Genomic DNA, 17,349 nt, shown 5'->3' on the forward strand with positions numbered 1-17,349 from the left:
GAGTAGTTATAATCGGAGTCTTTATTGCTATCCTAGTCTATGTTAGGATAATCAGTGTTAAGGACAGAGAAGGGAAAGAGTTTCTAAAGTGTATTCACGAGAATTTTCTTGATCAGTATGTTTCCAGCTCAATGAGGAATGAGGTATTGCTGCATCTAGTTCTGCAGAATGAGGTGGGTCAAGTGAATCAAATGGCAGGAGAAGAATGTTTAGAGGACAGTGATGATGGTATCATAAAATTTAGGTTAGCTATAGAAAAAGAGACAAGGAGCAATCCTGAGTGTAAAATTGGGGTAGGGCCAATTTCAATGGTGTGAGAACAGGCCTGGCCTAGATAAATCAGAATCATACATTGGCAGGCAAAACTGTAACTGAATAATGGGCTGCCTTTAAAGAAGGTATCGTTTAAGGGCAATTGTGGTGCATTCCCCGGAGTGGCAAAGATATGACAAAACAAAGCCAGAGCTCACTAAATAATGAAAGAAATAGGGAATAAGATAAGTGGGAAAAGGGTGCATCTGTCAGATAAAAGCCAAATACTGTGGATGCTGGAAATTGAAATAAAAACAGAAAATGCTGGAAAAGCTCAGCAGGTCTGGCAGCATCTGTGGAGGGAGAAACAAGAGTTAAAGTCCGTGTGGCTCTTCTTCAGAGCTGAAAAGAGGTAGAAATATGATGGATTTTATACTGTGTAGGAGGAGGTGGAACAGGTGGAGAAAAATAGGTCAGGGATAGTTCAGAGCTCACTGAGAGATTTAACAAAGATGTCATGGACACGAGGAAAAGGTAGTGTTAGTGGTAATGTTAAAGACTAAAGAAGGTGCTGATAGTGGCACAATGGTAAGATAGCAGAATGTGTTAATAGCAGAACAAGGATCAGCGCCTTGTGAAAGCAAAACATCAAAACAAGTGACAGATGATCTGGTGGGGGGATTGGGGGTAAAAAAAAATTGGACTTAAAAGAGGATCAAAATGGAGGATGGTCTAAAGCTGTTGAACTCAATGTTAAGTCCAGAAGGCTGTTAAGTGCCTAATTGGAACATCACAACAGGCCAAGGACGGACATGTGTTTAATCCATTTTTCTCCCCTCAACCTTCCCCCTCCTCCATAGGGGCATCAGTCAATTGTGCTTATGTTTTGCTTTCACAGAGCACTGACCCTTGTTCTGCTATTAACACATTCTGCTATCTTACCTTTATGCCACTATCAGCACCTTCTTTAGTCTTTAACACTATTATTAATGCTCCCTGTATCTTGTGTCTATGGCATAATTGTCAAATATCTCCTGAGCTCCCACCTATCCTTGACCTTCTATTATGCTCCACCTACTCCACCCCCTCTTAAACAATATAAAATCCATCACATTTTTACCTTCAGCCCTGAAGACATCATACGGACTCGAAACATTAACTCTGTTTCTCTCTCCACAGATGCTGCTAGACTTGCTGAGTTTTTCTAGCATTTTCTGTTTCAATTACATCTGACAGATGTCAGGTTGATAAATCAAGTGAGAACCAGGCTGAATATAAAAAAATTCAGAGGGGAATTGAAAAAGGAAATAAAAGAAATGAAGAGGGAACATGAGAAGAGACAGGCAGCTAACATGAAAGAGAGTCCAAAAGTCTTCTACAGGCATATAAATAGTAAAAGAATGATAAAACAAGGAGTCAGTCAATTCAGGACCAAAAAGGGGATTTATGTATGGAGGCAAAGGGCATAGCTCAGGTAATAAATGAGTACTTTGTAGCAGTCATTACCAAGGAAGAAGATGTCATGAAAGTTATAGTGGAAGAGAAGGTAGTTGAGACAGTGGGTGAGATAAAATTTACAAAGAGAAGGTATTAGATAGGCTAGCTGTACTTAAAGTTGATAAGACACCAGGACAGGGTCAGGTTCACCTGAGGAAAGTGAGGAAAGTAAGGGCAGACACTGCAGAGGCACTGGCCATAACCTTCCGATCTTCCTTAGATACAGGTTGGTGCCAGAGGACAGGAGAATTGAAAATGTTATACCATTGTTTCAAAAAGGGTGTAAGACTAAGGCCAGCAACTTCACACCGGTCAGTTTAACCTTGCTGGTGGGAAAGCTTTTAGAGACGATAATCTGGGACCAAATTAAGTCACTTGGGCAAGTATGGATTAATTGGGGAAAGCCAGGATGGATTTGTTAAAGCTAAATTGTGTTTAACTAACTTGATTGAATTTTTTGATGAGCTAACAGAGATCATTAATGAGTTGATCATAATGCAGTTGATGTGGTGTATGTGGACTTCCAAACAGCTTTGAATAAAGTACCACATAATGTTTGTCAGCAAAATTAAATCCCATAGAATAAAAGGGACTGTGGCAGCATGGATATGAGGCTGGCTGAGTGATAGGGAATAGTGTAACATAGAAACATAGAAAATAGGAGCAGGAGTAGGCCATTCGGTCCCTCGAGCCTGCTCCACCATTCATCATGATCATGGCTAATCATCCAACTCATCATTTTCACATGGTCCAACGCTGACACTTCCCTTCCCTTCCTTGACCTCTCTGTCTCAATTTCTAGTGATAGACTGTCCACCAATATTCATTACAAGCCTACCGACTCCCACAGCTACCTCGACTACAGCTCCTCACACCCCGCTTCCTGTAAGGACTCCATCCCATTCTCTCAGTTCCTTCGCCTCCTTCGCATCTGTTCTGATGATGCCACTTTCAAAAACAGTTCCTCTGACATGTCTTCCTTCTCCCTTAACCGAGGTTCTCCACCCATGGTGGTTAACAAGGCCCTCAACCGTGTCCGGCCCATCTCCTGCGCATCCGCCCTCACACCTTCCTCTCCCTCCCAGAACCATGATAGGGTCCCCCTTGTCCTCATTTTTCACCCTACAAGCCTCCACATTCAAAGGATCATCCTCCGCCATTTCCGCCAACTCCAGCATGATGCCACCACTAAAAACATCTTCCCTTCACCCCCCACAACACCCCCCCACCCCCCCCAACCCCACCGGCGGAGTTCCGTTGGGATCATTCCTTCCGGGACACCCTGGTCCACTCCTCCATCACCCCCTACATCTCAACCCCCTCCTATGGCACCTTCCCATGCAACCGCAGAAGGTGCAACACCTGCCCCTTTACTTCCCTTCTCCTCACCATCCAAGGGCCCAAACACTCCTTTCAAGTAAAGCAGCACTTCACTTGCACTTCCCTCAATTTAGTCTACTGCATTCGCTACTCCCAATGCGGTCTCCTCTACATTGGAGAGACCAAACGTAGACTGGGTGACCGCTTTGTGGAACACCTTCAGTCTGTCCGCAAGCATGACCCAGACCTCCCTGTCGCTTGCCATTTCAACACACCACCCTGCTCTCATGCCCACACATCCGTCCTTGGCCTGCTGCAATGTTCCAGTGAAGCTCAACACAAACTGGAGGAACAGCACCTCATCTTCCGACTAGGCACTTTACAGCCTGCCGGACTTAATATTGAGTTCAACAACTTCAGATCATGAACTCTCTCCTCCATCCCTACCCCCTTTCCGATTCCCCTTTTTCTAATTATTTATATTTTTTAAATATATTTTTCTTTTCCCACCTATTTCCATTATTTTTAAATGTATTCCCATCCATTGTTTTATCTCCACCTTTTAGCCCATTTCGATCCCTTCCCCCCACCCCACCCCCACTAAGGCTATCTGTCTCTTGCTCGTCCTGCTTTCTACCCTTAATGTCATCATTAGCACATTTCTTAGCTAATATCACCACCATCCATCAACACCCCTTTGTCCTTTTTTCTTTGACATCTTTAGCAATCTCTTCTTTGCCTCCACCTATCAGTGGCCCTCTATCCAACTCTACCTGTCCCACCCCCCTCAACCAGCTTATATTTCACCTCATTTCTATTTTTCCTCAGTTCTGATGAAGAGTCATACGGACTGGAAACGTTAACTGTATTCCTCTCCGCAGATGCTGTCAGACCTGATGAGTTTTTCCAGCTATTTTTATTTTTGTTTCAGATTTCCAGCATCTGCAGTATTTTGCTTTTATCCAACTCAATAGCCTGCTCCTGCTTTCTCCCCATATCCTTTGATCCCTTTCACTCCAAGAGCTATATCTAACTCCTTCTTGAAAACACACAATGTTTTGGCCTCAACTACTTTCTGTGGTAACGAATTCCACAGGCTCACCACTCTCTGGGTAAAGAAATTTCTCCTCAGCTCAGTCCTAAATGGTCTACCCCGTATCCTCTGACTGTGACCCTGGTTCTGGACTCCCCCACCATCGGGAACATCCTTCCTGCATCTATCCTATCTAGTCCTGTTAAAATTTTATAGGTTTCTATGAGATCCCCACTCATTCTTCTGAACTCCAGCAAATATAATCCTAACCAACTCAATCTCTCCTCATATGTCAGTCCCACTATCCCCGGAATCAGTCTTGTAAACCTTCGCTGCATTCCCTCTATAGCAGGAACATCCTTCCTCAGGTAAGGAGACCAAAACTGCACACAATATTCCAGGTGTGGTCTCACCAAGGCCCTGTATAATTGCAGCAAGTTATCCCTGCTCCTGTACTCGAATCCTCTCGCTACGAAGGCCAACATACCATTTGCCTTCTTTACCGCCTGCTGCACCTGCATGCTTACCTTCAGCGACTGGTGTGCGAGGACACCCAGGTCTCGTTGCACATTCCCCTCTCTCAATTTATAGCCATTCAGATAATAATCTGCCTTCTTGTTTTTGCTACCAAAGTGGATAACCTCACATTTATCCACATTATACTGCATCTACCATGCATTTGCCTACTCACTCAGCTTGTCCAAATCACACTGAATCATCTCTGCATCCTCCTCATAGCTCACCCTCCCACCCAGCTTTAGTGGTGAATGGTTGTTTTTCGGGGTCGGTACTAGGACCACTGCTTTTCTTGATCTATATTTATGGTGTAGACTTGGCTGTGTAGGGCACAATTTCAAAATTTGTTGATGTAAGTATTGTGAACTGTGAGGAGGATAATGATAGACTTCAAGAGGACATAGACTGGCTGGTCAGTCAGCTGCATCCTCTTTTGATTTAGTGGAGTGCCCCTTTAAGAAGGACAGGCTGACTTTAAGAGTTAGAGGCTAGCAGGAACACATCCTAGCCTCGCACACTGTAAAGGCCCCTGTTGTACATGCAGCTAGTCAGAAACACAGGCTGCACTGGGCTACACGCAGAAATCATGGAAATGAGGGGGCAGCACAAAATTTCTGTGCCGGGAATGGGTGCAGGCAGATTGCAAATTATGACAACCATGCCCAAAAACTAGTCTCAATGAATTTTCCTTTCTGGGTGTATCAGGATCCATTTGTATATCAGTTACTAGATGTATGTGAGATGTTGGGCATACATCAAAAATATATGTGAAAATCAAGTACCGAATGTCTATCAGGAACCATTAAGATATAATCAGCAGCCCCTGTGGCTGCATCTGAAGTGTTTCCAGGGGTGGTGGGCACCTTTCCAGGCACCTTTATCCCAAGGCGGGTGCATCAAGCCGGGAAATTTCCCAACTCCCGCTACCCATCTCTAACATGAAATTCCAGCCCATTAACTCTGTTTATCTCCACAGATGCTGTCTGACATTGAGTATTTCCAGCATTTTTTTGTTTTTATTATGTAAGAATAAACAGGTCATTTTCTGGTTGGCAGGCTGTACCTAGTGGTGTACCACTAGAATCAATGCTTGGACCTCAGCTATTTACAATTTCTTTACTGTATGAACTAAATGAGGGGCAGAGTGCCAGATATCCAAGTATGTTGACAATACTATGTTAAGATCTTATTGAAACATATAAGTTTCTGAGGGGGCTTGACAGGGTAGGTGCTGAGAGAACGTTTCTCTCATGGGCAATCAGGAACTAGGGGACACATTTTTAAAATAAAGGGTCTCCTTTTAAGATGGAGATGAGGAGGAGTTTCTTCTCTCAGAGGGTTGTTAGACTTTGGAATTCTCTTCCCTAACATGCAGTGGATGCTGGGTCATTGAATATATTCAAGGCTGTGTTAGGCAGATTTTTTGATCTACACGGGAGTCAAAGATTATGGGGGGCAGGCAGGAAAGTGGGGTTAAGGCCACAATCAAATCAGCCATGATCTTTCTTATGATCTTACGAGGTCCTGGATCTAGACCAAATACTGAGTGTATATCAGTTACTGGGTATACATCAGGTACTGGGTTATGTCAGGTACTGGGCAATAATCACATAATGGTGTGTACGTGGAACCAAATCTATACCAACTACTGGGAAATGTCAAGTACTGCAGTATATCAGGTACCGTGTGTATATCAGGAACTATCCGTATATCAGATACTTGGGGTATATCAGGATCCATTTGTATGTCAGTTACTGGACATTTTTCAGATGCTGGTGTATATCAGATACTGGGTATTTATTAGGTGCCAGATGTATATTTTCTGTGTCCATATGCAGCAAGACCTGGACAATATCCTTGCTCGGACTGATAAATGGCAAGTAACATACATGTCACACAAATACCTTGACCATCTCCAACAAAAGAATGTAACCATCTCCCCTTGACATTCAAAGGCATTACCGTCACTGAATCCCCCACTATCAACATCCTGGGGGGGGGTTACCATTGACTAGAAACTGCACTGTGGCTACAAAAGCAGGTCAGAGGCTGGGAATTCTGTGTACTCCTGACTCACTCCTGACTTCCTAAAGACTCTCCGATATTGACAAAGCACAAATCAGGGGTGTGATGGAATACTCTCTGCTTGCCTGGATGAGTGCAGCTCCAGCAACACACAAGAAGCTCGACACCATGCAGGACAAAGCAGCCCGTTTGATTGGCACCGCATCCACCACCTTAAACATTCACTCCCTCCACTGCCGACGCACAGTGGCAGCAGTATGTACCATCTACAAGATGCACTGCAGCAACTCACCAATGCTCCTTCGACAGCACCTTCCAAACCCATGACCTCTACCACCTAGAAGGACAAGGGCAGCAGATGCATGGGAACATCCCTCCAAGTTCCCCTCCAAACCACACGCCATCCTGATTTGGAACTATATTGCTGTTCCTTCGCTGTCACTGGGTCAAAATGCTGAACTCCCTTCCTAACAGCACTGTGGGTGTACCTACACCACATGGACTGCAGCCATTCAAGAAGGCAGCTCACCACCACCTTCTCAAGGGCAAATATATCAAATAAAAAAGTGAATGAAATAGAAATTCCAGCGCAACAATTTTTCTAGCTGTGCAGAAGCAAGTGTATATCAGTTCCTGGGCCATATTGGTTTGCAGCTGAATAATGAGACCAAAGATAACTTGGATTCTATGTCTCAGACCTCATTACAATGAAGCCAGTGAAGTAACAATGATATTGTTCCAAGTCTGGACGCTGTGTGACTTGGAAGGGAACTTGCAACTGGTATTATTCCCTTCTGCTGCCCTTGTTCTTCAACGTGGTGGAGGTAATGGGTTCGGAAGGTGCTGTCTAAGAAGCCTTGGTGGGTTGCTGCAGTGCATCTTGTAGATGGTACACACTGCTGCCACTGTACGTCGGTGGTGGAGGGAGTGAATGTTTAAGGTAGTGGATGAGGTGCCAGTCAAGTGGGCTGCTTTGTCTCAAATGGCATTGAGCTTCTGTTGGAGGTGCACTCATCCAGGCAAGTGAAGAGTATTCCATCACACTGACTCTTGCCTTTAAGGTGGTGGACAGGCTTTGGGGAGTGAGGAAGTGAGTTACTCGCTGCATAATTCCTAGCCTCTGATCTGTTCTTGTAGCCACAATATTTATATGGCTGGTTCAGTTAAGTTTCTAGTCAATATTCATGTTGATGGTGGGGTATTCAGCGATAGTAATATGGTTGAAAAGCAAGGAGTGATAAAACAAGAAATGCTCAAAATATTCATCAGTTCGGGCAGCATCTGTGGAGAGAGAGCAGAGTTAATGTTTTGAAATAAGATCATAAGCAACAGGAGCAGGAGTAGGCCATTAAACCTGCTCTGTCATTCAATAAAATCATGGTTGATCTGACTGTGGCCTCAACTCCACTTTCCTGCCTGCCTCCAATAACCCTTGACTCCCTTATAGATCAAAAATCTGTTGAACTCAGCCTTGAATATAATCAATAACACAGAAACTTAAATAAAAGCAAAATACTGCAGATGCTGGAGATCTGAAATAATAACAGAAAGTGCTGGAAACATTCAGCAGGTCTGGCAGCATCTTCGAAAACTCATATTGGACTCGAAATGCTAACTCCATTTCTCTCTCCACAGATGCTGCCAGACCTGCTGAGTTTTTCTAGCACTCTCTGTTTCCCTCAGAAACTTCTATGCTTCAATAATATCACCTCTTATTCTTCTAAACTCCAATTAGCATAGGACCAACTTGCTCAACCTTTCCTCACAGGACAACCCCTTCATCCCAGGAATCAGTCTAGTGAACCTTCTCTGAATTGCTTCCAATGCAAGTATATCCCTCCTTAAGTAAGGAAATCTTCCTAAATACTTTCTGTAGCTGCATGCTAACATATGTGATTCATGTAGAAGGACACACAGATCTCTCTGTTTGTTAATTCTGTTCTCTCCCACAGATGCTGCTTGACCATTTCCAGCATTTTCTGTTTTTATTTCAGATTCCCAGTATCCACAGTATCTTACTTTTCGTCAAGTGAAGATAGTTAGATTCTCTTTTGTTGGAGATGGTCATCGCCTGACATATGTCTGGCACGAATGTCATTTACCACTTATCAACTCAAGCCTGAATGTTCTCCAGGTCTTGCTGCAAGCATGCAGAGACTGCTTCAGTATCTGAGGAGTTTCAAATGGTACTGAACACTGTGCAATCATCAGTGAGCATCCCCACTTCTGACCTTATGTTGGAGGTAGGTCATTGATGAAGCAGCTGAAGTTGGTTGGGCCTATGACACTACCCTGAGGAAATCCTGCTGTGATGTCCTGGTACTGAGATGACTGGCCTCCAACAGCCACAACCATCTTCCTTATTGCTTGGTATGACTCCAGCTAGTAGAGTTCTCTCCCAATTCCCACTGAGCAATATGTATATTAGATAAAATATGAAGATCTGAACAATCCACAAATAAATTCAGAATCAGTTGAAGCGGCCATTTCTTTTCCACAAGCTACCAGGAATTTGCATAATTTCCTTCTATTTTCTTTCAGTGAGTCCGACTTGTTTCCCCTGGACTCTAGGACTATCTGGGGTGCAGAAGAAGGGTGGCTGGTATTCGATATTACAGCCACAAGTAATCATTGGGTGGTGAATCCAAATAATAACCTGGGCCTCCAGCTATTTGTGCAGACGACAACCGGTAAGATTCAGACTCTGGCACTCTTGGCTATCCTACCTTTGCACTGTGGAAAAAATTTTAATTAGCAAGATCCGCTTGTAGTTGAACCTCTGTTTCCATCTGTATGCCAGTAGCTATTTTCCTTTGTACTTGTGCCCGAACCTATATCTTCACCTGTATTCATATTGACACCTGAACCATTGAGGGTCATTTTAATCCAACCCGTTTAGCAAAAAGTGGATGCGATTGGGCCATTGGATCATTTTACTTTCCCTTAGCTTTGGTGGAGGGTTAAATCAGATGGGGTATAAAATGGCCGATCCACTCTGATTCTCCCATCTTTCCATTAGGTGGGTTAGTTTAAACTTAGCCTTTGTATCTCTACCCATACATGCATCTAAAACCGTATCAACGTCTGGAAATGTACCTCTGTTTGTATGTGTGACTGTATCTTTACAAAATGAGGACAGTAAAGTAAAGCTACAGGTAGAAATACAGGCTCAGGAACAGCTATAATACACATAAAGATAGAGTCACAGATAGAGACATTTGTTCAGGGAATGTGGGCATTGACAGCAAGGTCAGCATTGTTGCCCATCCTAACTGCCCTTGAGAAGGTGGCATTGAGCTGCCTTCTTAAACTGCTGCAATCCATGTGGTGTAGGTACACAGTGCTTTTAGGGAGGGAGTTCCAGGATTTTGACCCAGCGACAATGAAGGAACGGCGATGTAGATCCAAGTCAGGATGGTGTGTGGCTTGGAGGAGAACTTGCAAGTAGCAGAGTTCCTATGCATCTACTGCCCTTGTCATTCTAGCTTGTAGAGGTTACAGGTTTGGAAGGTGCTATTGAAGGAGCCTTGGTGAGTTGCTGCAGTGCATCTTGTGGATGATACACATTGCTGCTACTTTGTATCGGTCGTGGAGGGAGTGAATGTTTATAGATGGGGTGCTAATCAAGTGAGCTGCTTTGCGCTGGATGGTGATGAGCTGCTTGAGTGTTGTTGGAGCTGCACTCATCCCAGCAATGGAGGGTATTCCATCAGAGTCCTGACTTGCAGAGCATGGACAGGCTTTGGGGAGTCAGGAAGTGAGTTGCTCGCCTTGGAGGTCCCAGCTTCTGATCTGCTCCAGTAGTCACAGTATTTATACGGCTGGTTCAGTTTCTGATCAATGGTAACCTCCGGGATATTGATATTGAGGGATTCAGCGATGATAATGCCATTGAATGTCAAGGGGAGATGATTAGACTCTCTCTTGTTGGAGATGGTCATTGCCTGGCTCTTATGTGGCGTGAATGTCCCTTGCCACTTATCAGACCAAGTCTGCACGTTGTCCAGGTTTTGCTGCATATGGACACTGACTGCTTCAGTATCTATGGAGTCGTGAATGGTGCTGAACATGGTACAATCAGCAGTGAACATTCCCACGCCTGATGGAAGGAAGGTCATTGATGAAGCGGCTGAAGATGATTGGGCCTAGGACACTACCCTGAGGAACTCCTGCAGCGACTGCCTGGGACTGAGGTGATTAGCCTCCAACAACCACAATCATCTTCCTTTGTGCTAGGCATGACTCCAAACAGTAAAGAGTTTTCCCCGATTCGCACTGACTTCAACATTGCCTGGCTCCTTGATGCCACACTCGGTCAAATGCTGCATTGATGTCAAGGGCAGTCACTTTCACTTCACTTCTGGATTTCAGCTCTTTGGTCGATGTTTGGGCCAAGGCTGTAATGAGGTCAGGAGTCAAGTGGCCCTGGCAGAACCCAAGCTGAGAATGAGTGTGAGCAGGTTATTACTGTGTAAGTGCACTTGATAGCACTGTCAACAACGCTTTCCATCACATTGCTGATGATCGAGAGAAGGCTGATGAAGCGGTAATTGGCTGGTATAGATATATCCTGTTTTTTATGGACAGGACATATCTGGGCAGTTTTTCACTTTGTTGCATAGATGCCAATGTTGCAGCTGTACTGGAACAGCTTGTCCAGGGGTGCAGCTAGTACTGGAGCACAAGTCTTCAGTACTATTGCCAGGATGCTGATCAGGACCCATAGTCTTTATCCAGTGCCTTCAGCTGTTTCTAGATATCACACAGAATCACAGTGTAGAAGAGGCCCTTCGGCCCATCGAGTCTGCACCGACACGTGAGAAACACCTGACCTACCTACCTAATCCCATTTACCAGCACTTGACCCATAGCCTTGAATGTTATGAAGTGCCAAGTGCTCATCCAGGTACTTTTTAAAGGATGTGAGGCAACCTGCCTCCACCACCCTCCCAGGCAGTGCATTCTAGACCGTCACCACCCTCTGGGTAAAAAAGTTTTTCCTCACATCCCCCGTAAACCTCCTGCCCTTCACCTTGAATTTATGCCCCCTTGTGGCTGACCCTTCAACTAAGGGATAAAGCTGCTCCCTATACACCCTGTCCATGCCCCTCATAATCTTGTACACCTCAATCAGGTCACCCCCCAGTCTTCTCAGCTCCAACGAAAACAACCCGTCTATCCAACCTCTTTTCATAACTTAAATGTTTCATCCGAGGCAACATCCTGGTGAATCTCCTATGCACCCCCTCCAGTGCAATCACATCCTTCCTATAATGTGGCGACCAGAACTGCACACAGTACTCCAGCTGTGGCTTCACTAAGGTTCTATACAACTCCAACATGACCTCGCTACTTTTGTAATCTATGCCTCGATTGATAAAGGCAAGTGTCCCATATGCCTTTTTCATCACCCTACTAACATGCCCCTCCGCCTTCAGAGATCTATGGACACACACGCCAGGGTCCCTTTGTCCCTCAGAACTTCCTAGTGCCGTGCCATTCATTGAATACTTCCTTGTCAAATTACTCCTTCGAAATATCACACGGAGTGAATCAAATTGGGTTAAGACTGGCATCTGTAATGCTGGAGGCCTTGGGAGGAGGCCCAGATGGATCATCCGCTCGGCACTTCTGGCTGAAAATGGTTGCAAATGCATCATTGAGAATGGGAATATTGGTGGAACCTCCTCCTCTAGTTACCTGTTTAAATGTCCACCAGCATTCACAACTGGATGTGGCAGGACTGCAGAGCTTAGATCCAAGCCCCCGGCTGTGGGAGCGCTTAGCTCTGTCTATTGCACATGCTTATGATGATTGGCATGAAAGAAGTCCTGTGTTGTAGCTTCTCCAGGCTGGCACCTGATTTTTAGGTATACCAGGTGCTGCTCCTGGCATGCCCCCCTGCACTCTTCACTGAATCAGGTTGATCCCTTGGCTTGATGGTAATGGTAGAGTGAAGGATATGCTGGAATATGAGATTACAGATTGTGTTTGAATACAATTCTGCTGCTGCTGTTGGCCCAGAGCACCTCATTGGTGCCCAGTTTTGAGCTGCTAGGTCTGTTCTGAATTTATCCCATTTAGCATGGCGGTAGTGCCAAATAACACAATGGAGGGTATGCTCAGTGCGATTTTGTCTTCACCAGGACTGTGTCCCTCTTACCTGTACAGTCTAGGACACATGCAGCTGCGACAGGTAGATTGGTGAGCACCAGGTCGAGTAGGTTTTTCCCCCTTGTTGGTTCCCTCACCACCTGCTGCAGAGAAAGTTTGGCTGATATGTCCTTCCTAAGAAATAGGAGCAGGAGTAGGCCATTCGGCCCCTCAAACCTGCTTCACCATTCAATAAGATCACGGCTGATCTGATTATGGCCTTAACTCCACTCTCCTGCCTGACCCCATAACCCTTGACTCCCTTGTCGATCAAAAATCTGTCTGCCTCAGCTTTGAATATATTCAATGACCCAGCCTCAACTTCTCTCTGGGGGAGAGTATTCCAAAATCTAACAACCTTCTGAGAGAAAAAAATCCTCCTTATCTCAGTCTTAAATGTGAGTCCCCTTATTTTTAAATTGTGCCTTCAGTTCTCGACTACAAGGGAAAACATCCTCTCAGCATCTACCCTGTCAAGCCCCCTCACAATCTAATGTTTCAATAAGATCACCTCACATCCTTCTAAACCTCAATAACCTGCTCAACCCTTCTTCATAAGACAGCCCCTTTATCTCAGGAATCAGCCAAATGAACTTTCACTGAACTGATTCCAATGCATTTGTATCCTTCCTAAAATAAGGAGACCAAAACTGCATGTACACAGTACTCGAGATGTGATCTTACTAAGGCGCTGTACAACTGTAGCAACACTTCCCTGCTTTTATGCTCCATTCCCCATGCATCCTTTGTTCCTCATTATTTCTGGAATTTTTTTCTCTCTTCCGCTGTGAACACAGATACAAAATATTAATTCAATGTCACTTCCATTTCCTTATTTCCTGTTATAATTTCTCCTGACGCTGCCTCTAAATGACCCATGTTTACTTTTGCTAATCTCTTCCTTCCTACTTGCCTATAGAACCTTTTACAATCTGTTTTTATGGTCTGAATTTTCATCCTCAAGTCAAGTAGCGGAAGTCAGACAAAGTTGTGGCTTGGCCCGCCTGCCTCAGGAGAAAGTGCCTGCAAAGGTGGTATCTTCATTGCTGGGGGGGTGGGTGCAGGCTGGAGTCAGGCCAGCTGACCCGGGAAAAAGTTTGGAGGTAGCCAAAGGGGCTGCCGGATGCGAAGGTGGGCTGTTTAAAAGGCCTGCCTGGGTGCAGAGGGACTTTTTCCCAGACATCATAAAAACGGAATGGTCCTCCAGCCCTCACCCTGCAAACATTCTCCATGCCCCATCCATGACACCTGATGCCCCCCACCCTATGCTGCCTATGACAATCTGTGTCCTTTCACCCACCTACCATGGCCCCTCATACCCCAATGCCAAGCTATGGCAATTCTACGCCCATTGACCCACTATACACTGTATAGATCTAATAAACCCTCTAGTGGCAATAGGATGTGTTTTTAAAAAAGCTTTAAAAGAAGTGATTCATTCACAAGTTTCTACTACGTTAAAAAGTCATTTCACTTAGAAGGCAATAAAAGTGTTAAATCATCCACACCCACTAAATTATCAATAACAACTTCAAACTCTTGAGTTAGGATTTTGCCCTTGGCGGGGATGATCGGGGGGTGGTCAGGAAGCCCACCCGCCGCCCGCGATCGGCAGGTGGGCCACTTAATGCCCATCCTGCATGGATCGCGAGCAGCTGCCTCAGGGAGATTGAAGCCTTGTGTAAAAAATTAATGAAGAGATTAAACATTTAATAAAACATGTCCCCTTATGTGACTTGTCACACGAGCTGGGACGTGTTTAATTCAAAAATAAAGTTTTTATTTAATGTTTATTTGCTTTAGGAAACCTCATCCCTCTCGTGGATGAGGTTTCCTAAAAAATCTAAAGGCTCCTTGGCCTTTTTGCCTGCCAATTGTTAGATTGGACGGGCAGCGTAAATTTTAATTTAATTAGATCATTAATGGCTTTAATAGGCCTTTTAATTATCGGCGGGCGAACAGCCAACTCTGGCGCGTGCCTGCTGAACAAAATATTGAGAGACTGCGCGATGACATCGGGACACACGCCCAAGGTCATCATGCGTCATTTTACGCTCGGGCATGTCGGGCACGCGTCCACACACCGAGCGTAATATTCTGCTCTTGAAACCCACTTGACCTTGTGTAAACAAACAGTGATATTGATTTTGTTTTTGATACTTTAAAGTATACATTTGGTATGGTTGAAATTTGATGAGTCGAAAGACCTTTATTTTGCTCTCGATCCCACATTCTCTTATTAATCTACATTTCAAATATTTTTTAAAATTCCTTCTAATCCCCAGTCAATTAGCAACATTCTATTTTATTTGTCCACATGTAATGCCTCCACAATTTAACCTTAGCAGGATTTATTTCCGCCAGTGTGTCAACTTTAAAGGAGCATTAATGTGACAAATCCCAAGGTGCACTGCAGATAAAAGGATGCCATTTAGCCCATCAAATCTGTGCTGGCTCTTTTGATGAGCTATCAAATTAATCCCTCTCCTGCCAATCTTTTGACATATCTCTGCAATTTTTTCTCATTCAAATATTTATCCGGCTCCCTTTTGAAGGCTGCTATTGAATCTGTTTCCACCATCCTAACAGGTAGCACATTCCAAATCCTAACCATTCATTGCATAATAAGGTTTTTCCTCAAGTCAACTTTTTTTTTTGCCAGTCACCTTAATCTGTGCCTCTGGTTATCAACCATTCAGTCATTGGAAACAGTTTTCTTCCTTTACTCTATCCAAACCTCCATGATTTTGAACACCTCTATCAAATCATCCCTTAACCTTCTCCCTTCTCTATTCTAAGGAGAACAAGCCATTTTATGATAGTAGTTTGGTAGTATAGAACTTGAGTATTGCTGAAAAAAGATTTATCTAAGCTTTTCATCTTGCATTCATCAGGTCACTAGCAAGAATACCGATATAAGGGGGGAAACAACAATTTATACTGTGTGTGAAGAGAGTGCTGATTGGTTGACAAGTGGCACTGCCATGGAGAATGCACCACTGATGGTGATTGACAGTTAACTACCAAGCATTGTTTGAAATTTAAACCAGGCAGCTTGACCCTGATTGGTATATCTCTCTTCACAATTTTTACTGTTTCTCAGTCAACTATTTAGGTGAGGGAAGAAAATTCATCAGATCTTCTATCAGTTGAAATGCATTTGTGATGGCCTTAGAAAACTGTATGCTGCAGAGCCCTGTTCCATAAATGGGGGAACAGTGTAGAAGCAGCAGAAATATGGATAGGTAAAGACATATGTAATTGTGAATAAACTAATTTTTAATATATTTGTTTTTGAAGGACAAAGTGTCAATCCCAAGATGGCAGGTCTCATAGGAAGACTTGGGCCTCAGAATAAACAACCATTCATGGTGGCCTTCTTCAAAGCCACTGAGGTCCACATCCGGAGCGCACGATCAGCAGGTGTTAAACAGAAGAACCAAGGTCGCTCTAGGTCTTCCAAGGGTCAGGAATCTTTAAGAGCAACCAGTTTAGCAGGTAGACATGCACTTTGCGCACAGTTCTAATATTACAATTCAGTTTTTATTTGCCCAACCTAAAAGGTATCATGGTGGTGCCATTTCACCTGTTAAACATCTGAAAACAAAAAGAATCTGTGAACTGCAGTCTCAGAAAACCAGACAGCTTAGTGCAGTTAAGACCTTGATATTAGTTGGCAATGATATTTGTGTTTTCAAGAGGTTTATGTGTGGCATTTCATGAGGGAGGTTCGCCAGATTCAACATCTTCAGTCAATGGGCAAAAGATGTGAGAATCCAGCCAAGGTGGAGTCTGGATATATAACAACTAGGGTTCTGATCTAGAAGGTCTAAAATGGGAAAATCTGAATAACCTGACTGAAGCATTAGAAGTCAATCAATTCTTCACAAAGTCTAACTGTGTTTTGAAGATACACACTTCAAGGAAAAGCCTTTCAATTTGGATTTTTGCTGCTGACAACAAGATCAGGCTCTAAACTTTGCCAGAAAGAAATTCACTTGAAAATAAGTTCCTTTAATGCCTAGTTGCTTGAGAGGATTCAGATTATGCGTTTAATTGGCTAACTAATATGCCCAGAAATTGCATCACACAGCCCCGACCCTGACGACGTCCTCCCCCAACCAAATCTAGCCCTCAGACTGACTGCTGATCTCCCCCCATTCCTGACCCCCCTCTTGCTCTCTCTCCAGCTCTAAGCCCCAATCTACCCCTCAACCCTGGCCCCCAATTTCCACCCAGCCCTGATCCCTGAACTCCCCCAATGCCCTGACCCCGATCTCTCCTTAAGCTTTGATACCTGATCCCTCCCTACCCAGCCCTGACTCTCAACCTCCCTCTAAGCTTTGACCCCTGATCTCCTCAATCCCCTGATGTTTCCCTTAAGCCTTAACCTCCAATCTCCCCACAGCCCTGACCCCTCTTCTTCTAAACCCCAAGGTCTGAACCTTTACCTTCCCCCCAAGCTTAACCCCAATCTACCCCACCAGAGACCTGACCCCAACTTCCCTCCCAAAGTCCTGACCCCAATCTTCACTTCCCCCCTGGAACCCTGA

At 44.4% G+C, this 17,349-nt stretch overlaps 1 protein-coding gene across 1 annotated transcript in view; it reads left to right on the plus strand.

The window, feature by feature from the left end:
- The window catches only part of bmp7b (bone morphogenetic protein 7b), a 179,279-nt gene that overhangs the window by 144,535 nt on the left and 17,395 nt on the right, over positions 1-17,349 (plus strand). The window contains exons 3-4 of the mRNA XM_078555505.1: positions 9,185-9,333; positions 16,097-16,294. Coding sequence (XP_078411631.1) covers positions 9,185-9,333; positions 16,097-16,294 — 347 coding nt within the window. The remainder of the gene's footprint in view (positions 1-9,184; positions 9,334-16,096; positions 16,295-17,349) is intronic.

The sequence above is a fragment of the Cetorhinus maximus genome, chromosome 13, assembly GCF_964194155.1.
Source record: "Cetorhinus maximus chromosome 13, sCetMax3.hap1.1, whole genome shotgun sequence".
Classification (NCBI taxonomy): Eukaryota; Metazoa; Chordata; class Chondrichthyes; order Lamniformes; family Cetorhinidae; genus Cetorhinus; species Cetorhinus maximus.